This window comes from Dendrobates tinctorius, unplaced genomic scaffold (genome assembly GCF_039654945.1).
Source record: "Dendrobates tinctorius isolate UK_male_01 unplaced genomic scaffold, ASM3965494v1 ptg000270l, whole genome shotgun sequence".
NCBI lineage: Eukaryota > Metazoa > Chordata > Amphibia > Anura > Dendrobatidae > Dendrobates > Dendrobates tinctorius.
In genome coordinates this window covers 8,540,180-8,562,673 of record NW_027361937.1, presented here as the reverse complement: position 1 = coordinate 8,562,673, position 22,494 = coordinate 8,540,180, and the positions used below count along the sequence as shown (strand labels likewise).

Sequence of the window (22,494 nt, the reverse complement as noted above, 5' to 3'; positions counted from 1 at the left end):
CGCGACGTCGGAAGGTGAGAATAACTATATTTTTTATTTTTTTTATTATTTTTTACACCTGATCGCTGGTCTCCCGCCTGTCACACACAGCGATGCGTGCTGGCCAGCGGGAGACCAGCGACCAAAGAAATGTCCAGAGGTTTCTTCCAGCAATACCGGCAGGGGGGCCGCTCGCTGATCGCTGTCACACACAGCGATCTCGCTGGTGAGATCGCTGTTACGTCACAAAAGTTGTGACTCAGCAGTGATCTCGCTACCGAGATCGCTTAGTGAGACGGGGCCTTTAGAGTAGATTGGGAACATTGTGATGGACTCATGTTGTGCTAATTTATTTGTTTAGTAGGTAGGTCAGGAATGACAGCATTGTAAAACTAGAATAGCCTACAGGGACATTCCTCAAGAGTCAGAGTTGTGTAAACCATTGTTCAGCGGACAGCTGCCTCTCCCCTCATCGAGCTTGTAAAGAAAGGGCAATATCTCCTATGGCATCAATATCCAACATGATCCTACTATCTCAGGAGGCTCACACATGCATTGTATTGCTAGCCCAACCAGCCAGATATGGGTGGAATGAATTGGAAAATTATGTGAGTGTGCTATATGATGTAGGCTTTTAATTTGCAGGAAAACAGGTTGCAATGGATTTTTTTTTAGTTTTATCTAAATAATATGTAATCACTCTAGAAGGAAAAGTTTTACAGCTGTCGAATTTACTTTTGTTCTTGTGTATCACAGAATCATAGAATGGTAGAGTTGGAAGGGACCTCCTGGGTCATCTGGTCCAACCTCCTGCTCAATGCAGGATTCGCTAAATCATCCCAAAAAATGTCTGTCCAGCTTCTGCTTGAAGACTTCCATTGGAGGAGAACTCACCACCTCTCGTGGCAGCCTGTTCCACTCATTGATCACCCTCACTGTCAAAAAGTTTTTTCTAATATCTAATCTGATTATCAGCTTTCTGTCACTGTACACTATACACAGATAGCTGTATGGGGTTTATACACAGCTCAACAACTGATCTCTGCTAGATCTGCAGCAGAGAAAACTGTGATTACATAGAATAAACCTGCTGTCAGATTCCCTGTAAAGCAATCAAATACCTACATGGAGCATTATTTTGCATTATTATAATCACTAGTGATATGAAGGGTTGCCAAGGCCATAGATGATTACAATAGTATACTCATGTTACTGGAAATTGCACATGGAATAAATCTATAAGTCAACATCAACTATTACAATGCAGATAAAATCTTATTAAATCAAGGAAGTGACGTAGTAAGACGCACTATAATGCAATCTGTTTTTTTTCAGAATTTTCGATGGCCTCACTATGGGAAAATTGTATCCGAGGAAGTTCTTACTGTGAAAGTTTACAATTGTAGCAAAGTTTTCTCCAACAGGTACATTTACAATCTGTTATATAGGACCGCAGATATAAACGAAATATAAAATATTTAGTATTATAACATCTATCATTTTTAAGTTATTTCAATGTACCTGAAAATAAAAGGAGTGGATTTATGTGTTTACGTGGCAACAGACTACAAACAAACCTTGAGTAGTCAGATCTGCAGTCACGCTCTCTGCCATCAATACATTAATTCTTGCTATCAATACATTAATTCTTGCTGACCTAGATTTCATTAGTTATGAAGCACTAGAAGTCAGATAGCGACCAGGAGAAAATTAACTTATTATCTCCCAAGAGCCACCAGCTTTCAGTCATGGGGGCGTACATAGACGCTAAAGTCACCGCTCACAGCACCGCTCAGTATACTGAGAGCGGAGTCTGTAAGCATTCCCTGGCATTTTGATTGGCACTCGGCTCTGCAGCACATCTGTGCACAGTAAGCAGTCAATAAATTTGCCCTGGCATGCTTTCAGCTGCCGCTAATAGTATAGTGAGTGGCACTGTGAGCAGTGACTGTAGCAGCTCCATGCACGTCCTGATGACTGAAAGCCCGCGGCTCCCAGGACGAAATAAGTTCATTTTCATAGGTGCTCCAAAGACATACTAATAGAGAATTTAGATTGTGAGCCCCAATGGGGAAAGTGATGATATTAATGTCTGTAAGGCGCCGTGGAATTAACAACGCTATATACCCGAGTATAAGCCGACCCCCCTAATTTTGCCACAAAAAACTGGGAAAACTTATTGACTCGAGTATAAGCCTAGGGTGGGAAATGCTCCATAGATTATTCCCCCATATGGTGTCCCCAGATGAAGCTCCATAGATTATTCCCCCATATGCTCCCCCCATAAGAAGCTCCATAGATTATTCCCCCATATGCTGCCCGCATAACAAGCTCCATAGATTATTCCCCCATATGGTGTCCCCAGAAGAAGCTCCATAGATTATTCCCCCATATGCTGCCCCCATAAGATGCTTAATAGATTATACCCCCATGTGCTGCCGCTGTTGCTGCTGCATGTAAAAATAAAAAAAAAATGACATACTCACCTCTCCGTCGCTGGGTGTCAGATACTCACCTGTCCTGCGTCCATGGCTGCTCACCGCTATCTGCCACGTCATCGGTCAGTGACGTTCAGACTGCAGGGGGCGCGGCGCGCACTAATCACGTCATGAATATGCGCATATTCATGAGATTTAATGAGCGGTACCACGTGACCACTGAAGGCAGGAAGAGAGCGCACGGAGAAGCTGGGGGCTCAAGAGACAGTGTCAGGATGGGTAAGTATGACCTGACACCCCCGCCCCCCCTCCCCCTTCAACTCCCTGGTGTATATGACTCGAATATAAGCCGAGAGGGGGACTTTCAGCCCAAAAAAATGGGCTGAAAATCTTGGCTTATATTCGAGTATATATGGTAAGTGAGCATAATAAATAAATAAATAAATGACATTTGCTCCCAGTAGCCGCACTTTTGGTAAAGTGGTCGGGCCGCATTGTAATGCTATTTACCTGCAGATTAACTACAGTGGGGCAAAAAAGTATTTAGTCAGTCAGCAATAGTGCAAGTTCCACCACTTAAAAAGATGAGAGGCGTCTGTAATTTACATCATAGGTAGACCTCAACTATGGGAGACAAACTGAGAAAAAAAAATCCAGAAAATCACATTGTCTGTTTTTGTTTCATTTTATTTGCATATTATGGTGGAAAATAAGTATTTGGTCAGAAACAAAATTTCATCTCAATACTTTGTGATATATCCTTTGTTGGCAATGACAGAGGTCAAACGTTTTCTGTAAGTCTTCACAAAGTTGCCACACACTGTTGTTGGTATGTTGGCCCATTCCTCCATGCAGATCTCCTCTAGAGCAGTGATGTTTTTGGCTTTTCGCTTGGCAACACGGACTTTCAACTCCCTCCAAAGGTTTTCTATAGGGTTGAGATCTGGAGACTGGCTAGGCCACTCCAGGACCTTGAAATGCTTCTTACGAAGCCACTCCTTCATTGCCCTGATGGTGTGCTTTGGATCATTGTCATGTTGAAAGACCCAGCCACGTTTCATCATCAATGCCCTTGCTGATGGAAGGAGGTTTGCACTCAAAATCTCACGATACATGGCCCCATTCATTCTTTCATGTACCCGGATCAGTCGTCCTGGCCCCTTTGCAGAGAAACAGCCCCAAAGCATGATGTTTCCACCACCATGCTTTACAGTAGGTATGGTGTTTGATGGATGCAACTCAGTATTCTTTTTCCTCCAAACACGACAAGTTGTGTTTCTACCAAACAGTTCCAGTTTGGTTTCATCAGACCATAGGACATTCTCCCAAAACTCCTCTGGATCATCCAAATGCTCTCTAGCAAGCTTCAGACGGGCCCGGACATGTACAGGCTTAAGCAGTGGGACACATCTGGCACTGCAGGATCTGAGTCCATGGTGGCGTAGTGTGTTACTTGTGGTAGGCCTTGTTACATTGGTCCCAGCTCTCTGCAGTTCATTCACTAGGTCCCCCCGCGTGGTTCTGGGATTTTTGCTCACCATTCTTGTGATCATTCTGACCCCACGGGGTGGGATTTTGCGTGGAGCACCAGATCGAGGGAGATTATCAGTGGTCTTGTATGTCTTCCATTTTCTAATTATTGCTCCCACAGTTGATTTCTTCACTCCAAGCTGGTTGGCTATTGCAGATTCAGTCTTCTCAGCCTGGTGCAGGGCTACAATTTTGTTTCTGGTGTCCTTTGACAGCTCTTTGGTCTTCACCATAGTGGAGTTTGGAGTCAGACTGTTTGAGGGTGTGCACAGGTATCTTTTTATACTGATAACAAGTTTAAACAGGTGCCATTACTACAGGTAATGAGTGGAGGAAAGAGGAGACTCTTAAAGAAGAAGTTACAGGTCTGTGAGAGCCAGAAATCTTGATTGCTTGTTTCTGACCAAATACTTATTTTCCACCATAATATGCAAATAAAATGAAACAAAAACAGACAATGTGATTTTCTGGATTTTTTTTTTCTCAGTTTGTCTCCCATAGTTGAGGTCTACCTATGATGTAAATTACAGACGCCTCTCATCTTTTTAAGTGGTGGAACTTGCACTATTGCTGACTGACTAAATACTTTTTTGCCCCACTGTATATATTTACAAGTAAATAACGTTTTTTGAGGCAACAGGTTCTCTTTAAATTAAATCTATAGAATTTCCAAAAGTACTTACTAGATTATTATTAAATATTGTCTAATTCGAAGAAGTAGCTAGGTCAGTACCCGTCTCTTTTACAGCCAATACATAGACAGAAAAGGGGTCTAAAAATGTCTAGCTCTTGAAATGGGACAGCTAATTCCGTTAGTAGAGATCAGCACTTACATCTGGAAATAGGGGTACCACTAGATAATTCAAGCATACTAATAACTTAGATTTACATTTCAAACATATTTATACTTATTTTTTCAAGTAGACAGCCCCTTTAATTTATCCTGTGGAGTGATATAGAGCTTCTATAAATTTGAAAGACTGAAATCTTTATTTTTGGTGTCTCTGTACAGCTATACAATTTTATACTCGAAAATGAAAAGTTTTGCAAATATTATAAAAAAAATTTCAAAACAATATCTAGCAATATATCAAGAAATAATGTCCTGCAATTTCATCCCTATTGTGTGTCTAAGTGTTTATACCTATCACCGTAAAAAAATGGTCCTATATTGCTCCTGAAAATTCGGACAAGTGTCATGCAAACGCATGTGATTTTCATGCGAGTACAATACGATTTTTATCACCTAACATCTGATTGACATCCAAATCACATGTGAATGCAATCTGTGCGCAATACAATTTTAACATTAGCTTTTACATAGAGAAATTCTCTATCATTTAAAGATAGTTTTCTAAGGAAATATTTTTCAATACATATGTATATATATTATACTAGCTGAAGAGCCCGGCGCTGCCCGGGCATAGTAACTAACTGTGGTTAGTTATAACAAATTATAATTATCCTCCATCTCATAGTCCCGTGCCCATATACCCATCACACATCCTCCATCCCATAGTCCCATGCCCATATACCCATCACACATCCTCCATCCCATAGTCCCATGCCCATATGCCCATCATACATATTCGCCATCCCATAGTCGAGTGCCCATATACCCGTCATACATATCCTCCATCCCATAGTCCAGTGCCCATATACCCATCACACATCCTCCATCCCATAGTCCCATGCCCAAATACCCGTCATACATATCGTTCATATATATAGATAGATATATGTGAGTGAGATATATAATCTGCTTTGTGTATGTAGCTTACTGTACAATTTAGTAATAAATTACATTTCTGAAAAAATGGCATGTGATTCTCTGAAATTTGACTAACCAGCAGAGAGAAAGTGGACAGGTGGAGCTGACGTTTACAACCTGGGAAGGGGGTAATACCAATGGAGCTTCCCAGGATATTAATATCAGCTCTCAGCTGTATACTTAGCCTTTACTGGCTATTAAAGTAGCGGACCCCAAAAAAAGATGATATGGGGTTGCTGTATAATTAAGAATCAGCAAAGGCTAGGTAGACAGCTGTGGGCTGATATTAATAGGCTAAGCAGGGGCCATGGATATTGGCCCTGTCCTAGAAAAAAAACTTCAGCTCTCAGCCACCCCAGGAAAGGTGCATCTATAAGATGCGCCACTTCTGGTGCTTAGCCTCGCTCTTCCCACTTGCCCTAGTGTATTGGCAAGTGGTGTGATAGTTGGGGGGGTTGATGTCAGCTTTGTATTTGCAGTTGTCATCTTGTCAATGAGTATGATCCCTAATGCTGATATTGTCATGCAGAGTGACTTAGATTGGCTGGTTTAATGGTGGTCTCCATACTTACAACTTATTCTTGCTTTTCTGCTCTAGATTATTAGGGAAATTGATCATCAGTTTACAACATCTTCCAAAGAGCGGTCGGCTTATCCTTACAGAAGCTTTAGTGGACAAGAACTACAGCATCACTGGGGTAGGAATATTAATAAATAATATCTGTTCTGCCTTCTTCCACGTAGAACGCTGTGTGGATTCCAGCATACGGCTTAACCTTTCATTCACTCCCAGAAACAAGACTGTATGGGTGCTTAAGTCTATTATTTATTGGGATGATATGGACGACAATGGGAGATGATAACAGATGGTATAGTAGAACACAGTAGTAGATGAGATCAGGGGTTGTTGAACACAGTTATGGATGATTCAGATATTGTTGTACACAATGTGGATGGTTCAGGTAAAAACTATAAAAAACAGATAAAGCAGCATGTCAGTGCTGGCAGACAATATACAATACATCAGTACTGGCAAGTAATCACAGCAATACAGGATATTATCAGAACAGTAGCAATGATCCAGGGTGCTGTTATCATGCATTATATAAGAGCTGAGCAATATAACATACAGAGCAGTAAAGGAGTAAGAAATATCTAACACAACTAATGGCTGCCAGATTTACACTCACTGAAAGGAGGATGCATAACTATCATGCAGTGTACTAGCATTACAGGAGCTGAACATGCATTGCAAACATCATCAGGAATGCATTATGGCCAGCTAACAGAGATGCATAACATATATTCATAAATGCATTAAACCTTACCGGAATCCGCTTGTTATAAGCAATGGTTTTGCAGAGAGCTGAGCTGAACACATGTGAGCTACTCAGAAGACGGCTGGAAAATGGTTACATGTTGTTGACCAGGGCAGGAAGAAGGGGCAGTTCTGAACAGTTAACCATTTTGGGGGAAACAGAAGATTCCAAACACATGAATAAAAAGGAGAAAGGCAACTATGACACCTAATGGCCATAGCTGGGACAGCACTTAAAATATCTTGCTGCACAGAATGGGCAGAACAATAACAAATATATTATTCTGAATTATTATTTTGGGTTTAACAGTAGATCATCTTCTAGCATGTAAAAAAGGGGCTAGGCCTTGGATGGACATTGATTGCATTCATGAGTTAGAGGTGTGGTGGGTCACAACAGGATAAATACCTAAAATTGTCTAATAAAAAACGTTTTCAAGATATCGTCGTGCAGTCACTGAATGGAAACATTCTAGTTCACATTCATGGCTCAAAAATCGATTCTTATAATGTCCAGCTGACAGGTGCATGTCTTACAAGATGGATCTAAAAAGGTAGTGCAGGCCTAAACTCTCATCTGGTCTGACATCAAGTGTGGAGAGATGCAACTGTATGCTTGTGGACCTATCTGAGCACCTATACACCCTAGGAGTGCCACATTCCCTAAATACACAGCTGGTCTGGATATTTGCTGACTCAACCACTAGGCGCACAACAAGTATCATATATGTGTTCCATTAATGGCACCTTGTTTATGTAGGATAAAAGTCTATTAGACATTCACCTACAAGATTGCATCAGTTGTTTATGTGCATCATCAGTGTATAGGACGAATTTATAGCAGTTTTGCTGACCCTTTGTTCACAATAGAGATAAGTTGGCTTGAATGGTCTCTACCAGCGTCTTCAGTTGCATGTAGATAAGTTGACCATAACCATTAAATGACCACCAGTGGGCTATATGCAATCTGATCAGTGGTCATTTAATGGCCTTCATGTATTCAGAGCAATCATTAATAAAATTGTTCGGTGAGTATAAGCCATCATACAAGACAAAATTAATTTTGCTTATTTGTCGGGTTAGTCCTGGTCTGTTTAGGATGCTCATACAAGATTAATGACCTGTGCAAAACGGGACCTTACTCCCTGATCTAACCAAGCATGCATGCATATGGGAAGGGATAGCTTTTGGCCAAACAACAACTTTTAAGGTAGTATGGACTCCTTTAATTCTATTGTTATGTTCACTGTCTGGTGACCAGACAAAATTCAGACATTAACACTCAGACTACACATCGAATTTGCAACCGACATGGGTGGCGCAGCCAAAAATGTCTCTATACTGCTGATACATCGCTGTGTAATACAGTGGAATGAAAATGAGTTGTGAGACACAGGGTACCGCAACTGCGACAAGCAAATCGTTAAAAAAAGCAACAGGTACAGACTTTTTGCATTTTGCTTGTCTTGCTTGCAGTACCCTGAAGGTTGCAGTGAGACCCCAGATAACCTGCATTACACTACAATATTACAGCAGCATAGAGCCCTCCTTGGTAATGCCACCCGTGTTGTGTCTAAAGTCGCCATGTGACCCCAGCCTTACAGATGAGGGGGACCTCTTTCAACTGCTGTTAATCAGATGACAGCAATAAGAGTTAATTAGCATCAGATCTGTTACATGTTCCACAGCCAAAAGCACGATGTCCATCTCTTTCTCAGATGACTAATAACATAGTCCCATGAGTCAGCTGAGATATGCTTTTCACTTGCACATAGCAGACCAGACCCATCACTTCTCACCTGCTTCCCGCCCAGCTGCATTTTTATGAAGCTCTTCCTGGACTGGTTTTATTGTGGTTTAGGGTTTTTCTTCCTTAGTCTATTAAGAGCCAAGAAGCATAAAGCTGACAACTGAAAACACAGCAGTATTGCTATACAGAGATGTGATGACCTATGAATATGCGCAGGATTCGTAACTACCTGTTTGTCCTGTCTGGCTGCTTCCTCAATAGATTAGATAAAACATGTCATGATCCAGAAGGGGGTTTGTCTTTGGCCCGTCCTGGTCAGACAGGGGTTAATTGTTTCTGCCTCTCTCTGGCAGAGGGCGGCTATTTAATGCTCACTTGACCTAGGTCCGGTGTCAGTTATACTCCTGCCCTCTGCTGAGTTAGTTGACCTCATGCGTACGTGTGCCTTGTGCCTGATAACTTGTTGCTTGTTTGGTTTTGATCCGGTTCTGTCCCTGTTACGAGTTCTGCCTGTCCCTCTTGTACTGCACTACCTCTCTGTGTATGACCCTCTGCCTATGACTTGACTATTCTCTGCTCGTCCCTCTGGTACCACATAGCCCTCTCCGTGTATGAACGCTCGCTTGTCTGACCTGCGTTTTCCTCTCCTCTACAACAGTTTCCCTGCAGTAGGTACATTACATCATCTGCAGCAGTAGGATGCTAAGCCCTGCCCCCTGCAGCCACATGATCGTAGGTCCTGGGACTCCTTACTATTTTCAGTGCCGCAGGTCCTGTCTGCTTGAACCATCACTACAGTATTAGACCCCGCGCTCTCCCATAGTGTGGGTAAGTCACCCTGCTCTGCATGGCAGTTTGCCGATGCAGACAGGGTCCTGACAAAACATATATTTCTGGAGAATCTGAAAAGGTTTATTTATAAACCTCATAGGGATATTCTAAAGTTTGAAACTTATCCCATATCTGCAGTATTAAGGATTTCTTCCTGATCTCTGGCGGTCTGGCCACTTGGTCCCTAACGGATCCTGAGAACTGGGGCTCTGATGAGTTTCATGTGAATGGAGCGGTGGTTGATCATGCACATTGCTGTCTTTGGCAGTCCTATTAACAATTAATGAAGTGGCAGTGTGCATGATAGACCAATGCTCCATCAAGTCGGGGCGAGCTCTTGGGATTGATGGTCTCAACAGTCAGAACTGAAGAAATCGGGAAGTTGAGAACACCCCTTTAAGGATTTGCTCCCACATTTTGACACTTGCTTTCTTTGCAAAAATCTGCAACAAAAAACAGCTTCAAAACATATTTTACTTTTTTCGTTAGAAACATTACATTGTCTTTCATACAGTCACTTTTTTCTTAGTTTCAAAATTGATCCAATAAGCAACAAGTCAGTTATTGAAGAAGATCTTTGGGTTGACTGTGCCTTAAAATTCTGGTGTATCTTGACAATCATATTGTCCCCATTAAGTAGATCCAATTTGCATGCGTACCCACAGCAGCACAAACTTCAAATGCAGAAACCTGGAACCTAGTGCCATCACAAATTACATTTTTCTGGTGTGTATTTACTCCATGTGATTCTATCATATTCCATAGATCTTAAAATGCCATGAATTATAATCTTTCTTCATACGCAATGACTCTATACCTTTCCCCCCATGACTACAGATAAATGTTGAGTTGGATATCCGATATCAGCCTGCTCAAGGTGCAGTTGGTGCTTGGGTTCCAGATGACTTTTTATTTGCTACAGTGGAAGACAGGTAAGATTATCCTCTGGATCCCTTCAATATAGTAAAGTTAGACTGGCTATTACAGGGACCTCAGATGGAGCTGTAGCCTCAGGATAGGTGATAACATCTGTGTGGTCTGATCTTTGGTAATGGGGAACTTTTATTCCTGTCAGGGCTTGTGCACACAACGGATTATTTCTGAGTGCGATCTGTGGTTTCACAGATAGCACTTTTACCCATGATATTGTATGGGGCTGTGCACATGTTCGATTTTTCTGCTTGGCCCGAGAGGTCTGCAGAGAAAAATTGGAGACATCTGCAATTTTAATCTGAGGATTAATTCAGCTGATCTGATTGATTGATCTGAGGATCAAATAGGCAATGCACGTCTATGGGTCTGTGAAGAAATTGGAGTGTGCTCGAATGACATCCGAGTGAGGTCCGATTTTCAAGCACTGACAAAATGGAAAAGGTGGAAAAACTGTTCTCCACATCTGAGAAAAACTGATGCCACTGTGACCAAACTGATCAAAGTCTAATCAAAATAATTAACCGTTTTTCTCGTATGTGGAAAAATCGGTTGTGTGAACCTGCCCTTAGAATGGCGTGGCAATGCGTATAATCAGCTGCTGCTCTATTCATTCCCTACAGGGATGCTGAGCTTGGATTTTTCCGGCAGTCCCACAGAGAATAAATGCATACAACCTGCAGCTCCATTTTCTAACGATGATAAAAGTGGCCAGTCTGGGATAAAAATTCCCTTTTCTGCTGATCGGTGGCGGTCCTAATGGTCCTAACGGTTAGACCCCTACCGTTTAATAACTTGTTACTTACCCTAACACAAATTTCCCAAAGTAATTAGATGCCTCTAACGAATGGAGTTTTTTTTTCGCAAAATACAAATTGCAGGCAGGAGTCTTGTTACATAATATGCTATAACATGACTCAAACCATCATCAACCAGATAATAAGGAACTTTTTCAATGAAATGTATTCTCTGCTCATTACTTTGCAATTTATTACAAGGTGTTGGATTACCTTTTACAATATCGGGTGTAACTTTTTAAAAATATTAGACACATTATGGTTTATTGTAATTATATACTGAATAAATCTACATTTACAATATCTCACTGGTGATGACTATACAACATACAGGCAAATACACGTGATATCAGCTAATAAAACAATAGGATATTGGCAGCTGGGTCCTAAAATGTTATGGCATCCAGTAGGGTTTTAATGGTGTTATTTCATACGTGCTACATGATGCTCATTAGTTTCACATAATAACATTTATTATTTTTTGACAGCTCAACATTGGTTTTTCGAAATGTTGGATTTCAAGATGAAGAGGCGTAAGTATAATGATAAGCTCATTAACAAAGAATGCTTCAATAGTATGATCCTTCTATATAATACAACTATACACTACAGTAATATCAGATGATCACCAGGGGTGCTGAGCTTGAGTGCCTGGAAATGGCCATCAAGCAGTATGATGGGGCGGTGGTGCACCATTTTGTACAGTGATTACATCAGGGTGCAGCTGGAGCTTGCTTGTGATCAGTGAGAGTATTTGGTCTCTGACCTCCTCTATCTGAGATTGATGACCTACTCTAAAGGTCATAAATATCTCTGTAGTTATCATCACCTTTAAAGGGGTATTCTCAAGTTTAATATTTATCCCCATATGCAAGGGATCAGTTCCCGATCACTGATGGTCCAACCACTTGGACGAAGAGAAGACACAGACAGAAAAAGGCCCCGGTGCAAGAACAATATGTGGGGCTTTTGCATTCTAATAGCTCATCAGTATGATCAATTCCAACTGCTTTGGAGGTACAATTGGGATCCCTTACCTATTGCACCAACAATATGTCAGAATCTGACTGAGATCCCCATCGATCCCAAGAACTGGGACTCTGAAGAGCCTTGTGTGAATGAAGCAGTAGTTGAGCATGATTGATTGAGCGCCTTTGCCGGCTGCCGCAGTGTTTTCTTTGACTGGTCTCCCTGAGGTCAGTGATTGTTTCATGATGTTGGTCTACTAGGCATTGTTCCCTGATGAGGGGCAACACCCCAAAACAGCTGTCTGTGGATGGATACCTGGCCTTGGTATTTCCCTTGTCATATCTGTAAACTCGTAAAAGAGCTGGATATTGACTTAAAGGGCCACTTAATATGGTGGTAATGGTGGTTTCCGAAAGGAGCCACCCCTTGGCTCGGTCCTTCCCTGGAGGAAGATCTGGCTAGTCCTGTGTTTGAGACTCTTAAATAAAGTAACAAATATAGCTTGGCTATGTTTTATTTCCTAGTGATCAGTAAAGTTAGCACCGAAGATATCTAATGAGGTAGCAACCTACTGATTACATGAATCTTTTGTAATGGTTCCACCCCTCAATGTGTCTGGGATTCTACTGTTACTGACAGCTCAGCCGTACAATTTGGTACAGGTGCGTGCTGAAGCTGTAAGTACTTTGCTTGACCGCTCAGTCATCTAGTCTGGTGCAGAGGCATGCTGAGCTGTCATTGCCTTGATTGAGAGCTCAACCGTCTAATCTAAGACTGGGAAGCGTTGACTGTCACCATGTGTTCATTATCCCAGGTGATTGCTTGGCTACTCAAAAAAAGCTGTTTCTCTCAGATCTACATTCAGCTATGGTGTGATTTCTTCCCCTATGCCTTATGTTTTATATGTTGATCTTTCGTTGCTTGACCTTAGACCTCGTTCTGCCCATCCCTCTGTTTAACCCTTTCTGCTCTCATTCACTATCCTCCTAGTCTGACCTTGGAACGTTACCCGACTACGCTTTTGTTTCTTCCTTCTGTTTATGATGTTCCCTCCTGGCTTCTGACATTGGACTCCTTGACTCACAGCCTGGCCATGAGATGTGACTAACGTCACACCTTTCACCAGTTTTAGGATGCTAAATTCACCACATCATTACATTTTTATTTTTTTATTTTTTTTTGTCTCCATTGTAAAGATATTAACTTGTAAAATTTAGATTCTAACTTCCAATTCAACCAAAGGGGCTTAGTAGAGATTCATCTCTGGGTGCGATTACTTTTTCACTTGCATGATGTAGGAGGTAAAAAAAAAGAACATTTCCCCAGATAATATGAGACCCGGCTTCCTCTGTGTGAGAAGTGAAATGACACACAGCTCAGCTCTTCTCACTGATCTACTTGCTGGTACCTGCCATGATTACATGTGGGGAAGGAGAATCACACACAGAGAAAGCTGTGTCTGCCCATCTCTGGCATGTTTTTTTCCCCTGCATGACATTACCCAATCATAACCAAGGAAATAAGTGTACGCCCCAGAGAGAAATCTCGGCTAAAGCCCTCTTGTTTAAAGGGGAAATTAGAATCTAAACTTTATAAGCTAATATTTCTGTAATGGGGATGAGAAATGATAAAAAACAACTTTAATTTAGCTTTACAGCCGCTATTCCTTGATGTGGCCACTTTAAAGTGTTAAAAATGTTGAAAGCTCCTCTCTAAGAACTAAGATGATTAGATCCAACGCTGCCTGAAAAGGCAAGAGGTTCATCTCCCATGCATAAATTTTTTGGTGACACTAAATATTAAAAAATGTTAAAGGAAATTAATGTCTGCCTGGGATAATGCGGATATATAATTAAATGCCATCCCTGTTGTTCATAGAGAACATACAGAAGAAGTGGCTCGCAAGAAGGATATTGATGCCGTACGCATAGGAAAGAAACTAGTCAAAGGTTCGGAAGATGACGATGATGATTCCTATGATGAGATGGACATAGAAATTTCTGGGGTCAATTTTACACCTGTTTTGAGGTATTACTTTAAGCAGAAAGTGACATTTTTAAAGGCCTCTGGAACATATTTTACATCCAGTACAAAGCACAAAATGAAATAACATCTCTTGGCTATGAATCTCATTGTATTCTCTAAAAAATCAAATTCTGACATTTTATTTACCTCCCTGCTGTTGGATTGATTGATTGATTTTGGCAAGAATTGATTATTTTAGTACTCAATCACAATCACAATGACAATTGTGTCTCATTCTGAAGATTTTTTTTTTACAGTCGATGTGCTGTGCCCATGAAAGATTTATCAGCAAATCCCAAACCAAGAAACTTTCAGGTATGGGAAATATAATACTGAATATTTCTGTTTTCTGCCATCGGTATCACTAGTTACTTTCATCTCTTATATTGCTGGTAAAGGGAAAACTGTTCTAATATGATGTGCTCTTTGTAGAAAAAATATTTAGAATTGAGAGTATTGAATATTGAGTGTATTCATAAGGAAACATAGTATGACTTATATAATATAAACATCACTATATGGGGATTTAGGGGGGGATGCGGAATGCTGCTGTTTACCTGGTATTTTAGGGAATAACAAGAATTGAAAGAAATTGGGTTTTTTGCAAACAAATGTAACAGTTTTTTCCAAGATCCTTAAATACAGATTTTCTTGAAATTTCATTAATATTGATTTCACTAACACTTCTAAGGCCGAACATTATATTATATTGTTGACCATCAGATATCTCTTTCTAGATTGCAGTCACAATCATACAAGCTCAGAAACTTGTTGGTGTTAATATTGATCCAGTCGTTCACGTGAAGGTTGGGGAAGAGAAAAAACACACAGTAACCCAGAAATCAACTAACTGTCCATACTATAACCAGGTGAGCGAGAAGTCTTAAAAGCTAGAAAAGTGGCTTTTATTGTACTTCTATTCTTATTTAAAGACATCAGCATAATACACTTACTGACACACAGTTCTAAGTATGTGAAAATCAATTCAATAGTTTCCAAGTATTTTACATCGCCTGAATTGGCTGCAGTGGTCATGTGTGCATTATAGTAGTGATGTCACCACTGCAGCCTGCAATTAATGAGTGCGGAGTGCAATGGCAGAGAGTGGGTCATAGAGCTGGGCTGGTGAGCTAATCTCTTTTTGTAATTTATAACCCTGGGACTAATATAGTCTAGACAAATTATTCTCAGATGACCTATGAAGTAATATTATACCTACTTCTAATTCTACTTTTAAGAATTTTTAATTGGTATTAAAATATTGTGAGTCTTGTCATCTGCTGTTATAATTCTTTTCCAGTATCACATAAAACTGATTCCTATAATAATATATTAGGCATTGTTATTCAATGAATCCCTTTTCAAGTAGTTCCCAGGTGGGGGTTCCATTTTAATGTTCGTCCTATCCTTAGAAGAGGATACAATATCAGTGGGAATCCCAGGCAATTTCATGATCTACCTAATAAAAATTTGTGCCACAGTCTTGGCATTCTGTAATGCAGGTAACGCAGTGAAATGAGCCCTCTTGCTGAATCTATCCACCACCACTAATATTACTGTGTTACCTGATGACACTGGTAGATCTATGAATAAAGCTACAGGCACCTGAGTCCATGTTCTACGGAGAATAGCAAAGGTTGAAGAGCCAAAGACGGACGAGTATGTGGGGTCTTAGAATAAGCACAAGTGCTGCAGGCAGCTCCGGATTGAGAGTCCTCAGTAGTTGATAGCTTTTAATGGCTAACTGAAAAGATGGTAATACATTGCAAGCTTTCGAGACTACTCAGGTCTCTTCATCAGAAGATACCTGAGTAGTCTCGAAAGCTTGCAATGTATTACCATCTTTTCAGTTAGCCATTAAAAGGTATCAACTACTGAGGACTCTCAATCCTGAATATTTTTCTATCCACTGGCTAACACGGTACAAAGATATACATCTTTCCTGTAGCAGGCAGCTCCAAAATTCCGAACATCTTGGTACACCCTAGACCACCAAAAATGATGAGTAGGAAGACCTGTGGTGGCTTTACTACCAGGATGTCAAGCCAGGACCGAATCGATGTTCACTCAAAATTCTAATGCGAAGGTTCACAGGGACAAATAGTTTACCTGAAGGAGTGGCAGCAGGGGTGTCCACCTGAACCTCTATGACCTTCTTCTCCAAATCAGAACATATTGTAGAATCAACTACTCTTTTCTGTAAAATGGGAACCGGTTTGCGATTACTACCTCCCCCTTAAAAACAATGAGACAATGCATCCGCCTTAATGTTTTTATCATCCTGCCTATAAGTCACAAAAAAGTTGAATCTGGTAGAAAACAATGACCACCTTTCTTTAGGCGTCCGACGTTTAGCTGATTCCAGATACAAAAGATTTTTCAAAAAAGGAGGTAATCCAGCTCTTGTTCCTTTAAAATCCATAATTTATTGAAGCAATATTTTAAAATCCAGCATCATTTCATACAGCATAAGCGTCACCAGTTTCCTCAGGGATCCGTAAGCAGACGCGTTTTTAGCTTAGTGGCTCTTATTCATTGCCTCCAAAAAGATTTTTGTGATCATTAATGACCATAACCGGATGAACTGCCCCCCTCCAAAAAATGACACCATTCCTAGAAGGCCAACTTTATTGCCAATAGCTCCCTATTACCAATGTCCTAATTTTTTAGGCGAATTACAATTTTTGTGAGAAATATGCACACACATGCCATTTATTTGGAGACAAATCCTGTGACTATACAGCTCCAACCCCCATCTTTGACATGCCTACCTCCACAATGAATGGCTGAGTGACATCAGGCTGTATAAGAATCAGAGCAGAAGCAAAACATTTTTTTCAAGGTATCAAACGCTTCACAGGCCGGTTTAGACCATTTGGAAAAGTTTGTTCCTTTCTTCGTCATATCGGTAAACGGTTTGACTAATAAAGAAAAGTCCTTGATAAACTTGCTGTAATAGTTGGCAAAACACAAAAACCCACTGTAAAACTTTTACATTTTTAGAACCATCCCAATCCAGTACCACCCTGACTTTCGTAGTATCCATACAAAAGCCGGTGGAAGATAAATGATATCCCAGAAAAGGAATCTCTTGAACAGTAAACATACATTTTTTTTACTTGACTTAAAGTCTATTTTCCCTGAGCATTTGTAGGAGCTGCCTCACATGTACCTGATGTGACTCACGGTCCGGAGAATAAATCAATATGTCACCCAGATAGACTACGACAAATCTACTTGCCAGATGACAGAAAATGTAGTTTACAAAGTGCTGAAACATGGCGGGAGCATTGTTCAGCCCAAATGGCATAACAAGGTTTTCATAGTGTACCTTTGGTGTATTAAATAAGTCTTTCACTCATCCGCCTCCTTGATAAAGGAGAGATTATAGGCCCCCCGAAGGTCCTGTTTGGAAAACCTCTTACAATGTCTGATTAAAGCGATCCGGAATGAAAGGGGGAGATTGTGGGTCCCAAACAGTGATTCGAATTAGTTCCTGGAAATTCAGGCAGGGCCATAGCCCCACATCTTTTTTCTTAACAAATTAAAATCAAGCTGCCACCGGAGATGAGGGTTTGATATGTCCCATAGCCAGGCTCTCTGGAATATAACATTTCATGGCCTGCTTCTCAGGACCTGAAATTTTATACAATCTGCAACTTAGACCTATTGATTAAATTGACTGAGCAGTCATAAGTGCGATGAGGTGGTAGTTCTTGGCAGCCTTGTTACCAAAAACACATTCTTGTAATCAGACAAATACTCCGATAGAGTCTTGGTAGTTACTATGGATAAACAAGTGCTCATGCAGTTATTTTGACAGTAGTGGCTTCACCTCACTGCCTTCTGTGCCTGGCAGTCCATCACAGGATTGTGTAATGTCAGACAAGGTAGGCCAAGAACCACTGGGGAGGACATGTCCACTAACACATAACACTTGATGGACTCAGGGTGCATGGCTCCTACCTGAAGATGTATATATCCTGAATGACCTGAGTGAAATGTCCTTGACTCAGGGGTGCAGAATCTATAATGATTATTGGAATAGGCCTTGACAACTCATGAGGAATAAGGCCCTGTGTCTGGACGTCAACCATAATAAACCCCACACCACTGTCCAAAATGACACAAATAGACACCTTTCTACCTCTCAAAAGGATTTCGGTGGGTAAAAAGAATTGCGACCTACCAATAGTGGAAAAATGTAAACCCAGATTGCTAATGACCCATCCCCCATAAAAAAAAACACATTCCCCTTTTCTGATGAACCGCTGGATGACCGGTGCCCCCTAATTGCATGGTTTGCTCAGTGGACTCAGGACAACTTTCATTACACACATGACTCCCTGAAAACTGAGGTGACACTTTTTGTCTATCTCTGAGACAGCGGTCTGTTCGGATAGCTAGGGAAATGTCCAACTCCAGGGAAACTGGAATCTCATATAAACCAAAGGCATCCTTTACTCTCTCAGAAAGCCCCTGAGAAAACTGACTACGGCACGCAGGGTCATTCCACCTAATATCCATAGACCACCCACAGAACTCGGTGAACTACTCCTCCACTGACTGGTCTCCCTGCTGAAGCTGACATAGTTTTGACTCACACACGGTCGAGATAGTCATAAATAAGACCCAGAGCCTGAAAAAATTCCTCAACCTTATGAATCGACTGGGAAAGAAAATGCCCAGGCTTGATGGTCACCCTGGAGAAGAGAGATTACAATCCTCACCCGTTGCTGCTCGGTTCCCGAGGATTGAGGACGCAACCTAAGACAAAGTTTGCAGGCCTCCCTGAAATGCCAAACTTATACTGACCCTCAGAGAACCTATCCAACAGAGCAATCTTGGGCTCCACCAGGAGTTGACACGGAGGCGCGGGTCCTAAACCTGAAGGTGCTGCAAAATTACTGGGTGCTAGTTTCCAATCTCCTTGCTGAGTTTTTGCAGCTGCCTTGCTAGAGCAGCCACAGGATCCATAATGGATCCAAAAAGGTATGGCCAGTGATAATGTCACATAGTGGCAAGGGACTGTGGGCACCTACCTGATCCCTCAAACTAGGGGGCGACCTAGTCTATCCCTGTCACCCTGTTTACCGGGAAGGTAGAGACGCCTAGGTGATGTACTTTGCTTTGCTCCTAACTTAACCCTTATCTGTTCCCTCCCCCACCCAGACAGGTGTGAGGCTGAAGTGTATAGGATTACACTGACCAGTCAGACAAGGGAAAAGAACATGGATAAATGAAAACTACAATCATACAAATACAATCACAAAACAAAAGAGAGGAACACAGGGGAGGGATAGGGAGGAGAAACCAAATAGGTGAGAATTAGGATAAGCATGCAAACCAATTCCACACAGCAATCTCCAGAACAACTCTCCAAACGCCTACTCCAAACACAAACTTCTCCTCCAACACCATACCAGACAGTGAGACCTATCACTGACAAGATCAGAAACAAGGAGGAGGGTTCTAATACCTGCTTGGAGTAATGAACTCAGATCTGTTGATACAACCCAAGATAGAAAACTTCAGGAGTCCAACTAAGCAGCTTAATCTTTGCAGCGCCCTAGCAAAAAAAGCCAACTGCTAATAAAGTGGTAAAGTTGTTACAACTACTGCAGGTGTAGGTTTCACCAGACGCTGAGATTGTCTAACCCCAATCTGTTGTGGTATCCCCGTGAAAGGTTCAATATCATTTAGTGAGAGATGCAGAAGAAGTAAATTTGCATATGCATGTATAGTAAAGCCTAACTGAAACACATGGGTGATAAGAACCCTAGTATATCAATAGGCAATGAATACATCAAATACTTGACTAAAATAATTCTATTATTAAAATAAGGCAAAATATACCGTACATATATACTAATTAAGATATGAGAAAAATGTGAAAAAAATACCATTTTGCAAATGAAAGGATCTCTACATCACCATGTAAGACATTTGAGTCTAAAATGTAAAGGAAGTAAAAGTTGTTGGTTGGAGGAAGCACAATATCTTGCTTATCTCTAGTACTAATTGAAAAGCTTTTTATTCTTAAACTTTTACCTGAGCATTTTAATTCTTAACATTTTGGATTTGCTTCCACTAGTATTTTCTATATGAATTCCTGGAGCCACGTGAGCTTGTGTTTGACAAACTGATAGAGATATCTGTAAGTATTTCTTAACTAAAGATTATTTATCCATTAGACAATTGATTCATATTAAACTTGCAGTTCTGTAAATTTAAATACGGTAATCAATTTTTCTTAAAGTAAATGTTCAAGAACACACACAAATATATATACACTCACTGGCCACTTTATTAGGTACACCTGTCCAACTGTGTGTTAAGACTTAATTTCTAATCAGCCAATCACATGGCGACAACTCAGTGCATTTAGGCATGTAGACATGGTCAAGACAATCTCCTGCAGTTCAAACCGAGCATCAGTATGGGGAAGAAAGGTGATTTGAGTGCCTTTGAACGTGGCATGATTGTTGGTGCCAGAAGGGCTGGTCTGAGTATTTCAGAAACTGCTGATCTACTGGGATTTCCACGCACAACCATCTCTAGGGTTTACAGAGAATGGTCCGAAAAAGAAAAAAAATGCAGTGAGCGGCAGTTCTGTGGCCGGAAATGCCTTGTTGATGCCAGAGGTCAGAGGAGAATGGGCAGACTGGTTCGAGCTGATAGAAAGGCAACAGTGACTCAAATTGCCACCCGTTACAACCAAGGTAGGCAGAAGAGCATCTCTGAACGCACAGTGCGTCGAACTTTGAGGCAGATGGGCTACAGCAGCAGAAGACCACACTGGGTACCACTCCTCTCAGCTAAGAACAGGAAACTGAGGCTACAATTTGCACAAGCTCATCGAAATTGGACAGTAGAAGATTGGAAAAACGTTGCCTGGTCTGATGAGTCTCGATTTCTGCTGCGACATTCGGATGGTAGGGTCAGAATTTGGCGTAAACAACATGAAAGCATGGATCCATCCTGCCTTGTATCAACGGTTCAGGCTGGTGGTGGTGGTGTCATGGTGTGGGGAATTTTTTCTTGGCACTCTTTGGGCCCCTTGGTACCAATTGAGCATCGTTGCAACGCCACAGCCTACCTGAGTATTGTTGCTGACCATGTCCATCCCTTTATGACCACAATGTACCCAACATCTGATGGCTACTTTCAGCAGGATAATGCGCCATGTCATAAAGCTCGAATCATCTCAGATTGGTTTCTTGAACATGACAATGAGTTCACTGTACTCAAATGGCCTCCTCAGTCACCAGATCTCAATCCAATAGAGCATCTTTGGGATGTGGTGGAACGGGAGATTCGCATCAGGGATGTGCAGCCGACAAATCTGCGCCAACTGTGTGATGCCATCATGTCAATATGGTCCAAAATCTCGGAGGAATGCTTCCAGCACCTTGTTGAATCTCTGCCACGAAGAATTGAGGCAGTTCTGAAGGCAAAAGGGGGTCCAACCCGTTACTAGCATGGTGTACCTAATAAAGTGGCCAGTGAGTGTATATATATATATATATATATATATATATATACTGAACTCCAACACCAAGAAGGAAAAGACATACAATTATAGAAATCACAGAATATAAATGTTAATACTAGATATGTTAATGATATGCAAATTAACTAAAATTTTCAAGACATCTCAATTTCCACAGTATCAAGTATGAGTGCCACATGCATAAATATACACACACACTTGGCATGCTATCGATGAGGCTAATAAAGACAGTCTGAGGAATGTTCTATCAAGTTGAATGCTCTTGGGCATGTAAATCATCAAGATCTGCTGCTGGCTGCTCTCTTTGCATTTTCTGATCAATAACGCACCAGATGTCCTCAGTGGGAGAGAAGTTCAGAGATGCAACTGGCCATGGTAGCACATTTAGGCCATGCAGGCTGCCTAGTGTTGTCATGCTGACAAATGGCTCCACGGACATCTTAGAGAAATGGCCGTACTACTGGTTCCACTATTAATCCATTCTGTGCTGCAAGTAAAATAAGGCATCCCATACCAAGAATCAAACAATGTCTACACAAACTATTAGAAGATGTTTGCATGACATTGGCCTACAAGTCAAATGTCCTGCTACAGGTGTTACATTGAACTCACGCCACCCCTCTCAAAGGCTAAAGCAAAGCAG

The 22,494-nt window shown here is 41.2% G+C and overlaps 1 protein-coding gene across 1 annotated transcript in view; it reads left to right on the top strand.

The window, feature by feature from the left end:
• LOC141069645 (fer-1-like protein 4) overlaps positions 1–22,494 on the top strand; it is a 232,535-nt gene that overhangs the window by 50,669 nt on the left and 159,372 nt on the right. Inside the window, exons 4-11 of the mRNA XM_073559385.1 lie at positions 1,315–1,403; positions 6,317–6,416; positions 10,455–10,549; positions 11,833–11,877; positions 14,192–14,341; positions 14,596–14,653; positions 15,076–15,207; positions 20,433–20,495. Coding sequence (XP_073415486.1) covers positions 1,315–1,403; positions 6,317–6,416; positions 10,455–10,549; positions 11,833–11,877; positions 14,192–14,341; positions 14,596–14,653; positions 15,076–15,207; positions 20,433–20,495 — 732 coding nt within the window. The remainder of the gene's footprint in view (positions 1–1,314; positions 1,404–6,316; positions 6,417–10,454; positions 10,550–11,832; positions 11,878–14,191; positions 14,342–14,595; positions 14,654–15,075; positions 15,208–20,432; positions 20,496–22,494) is intronic.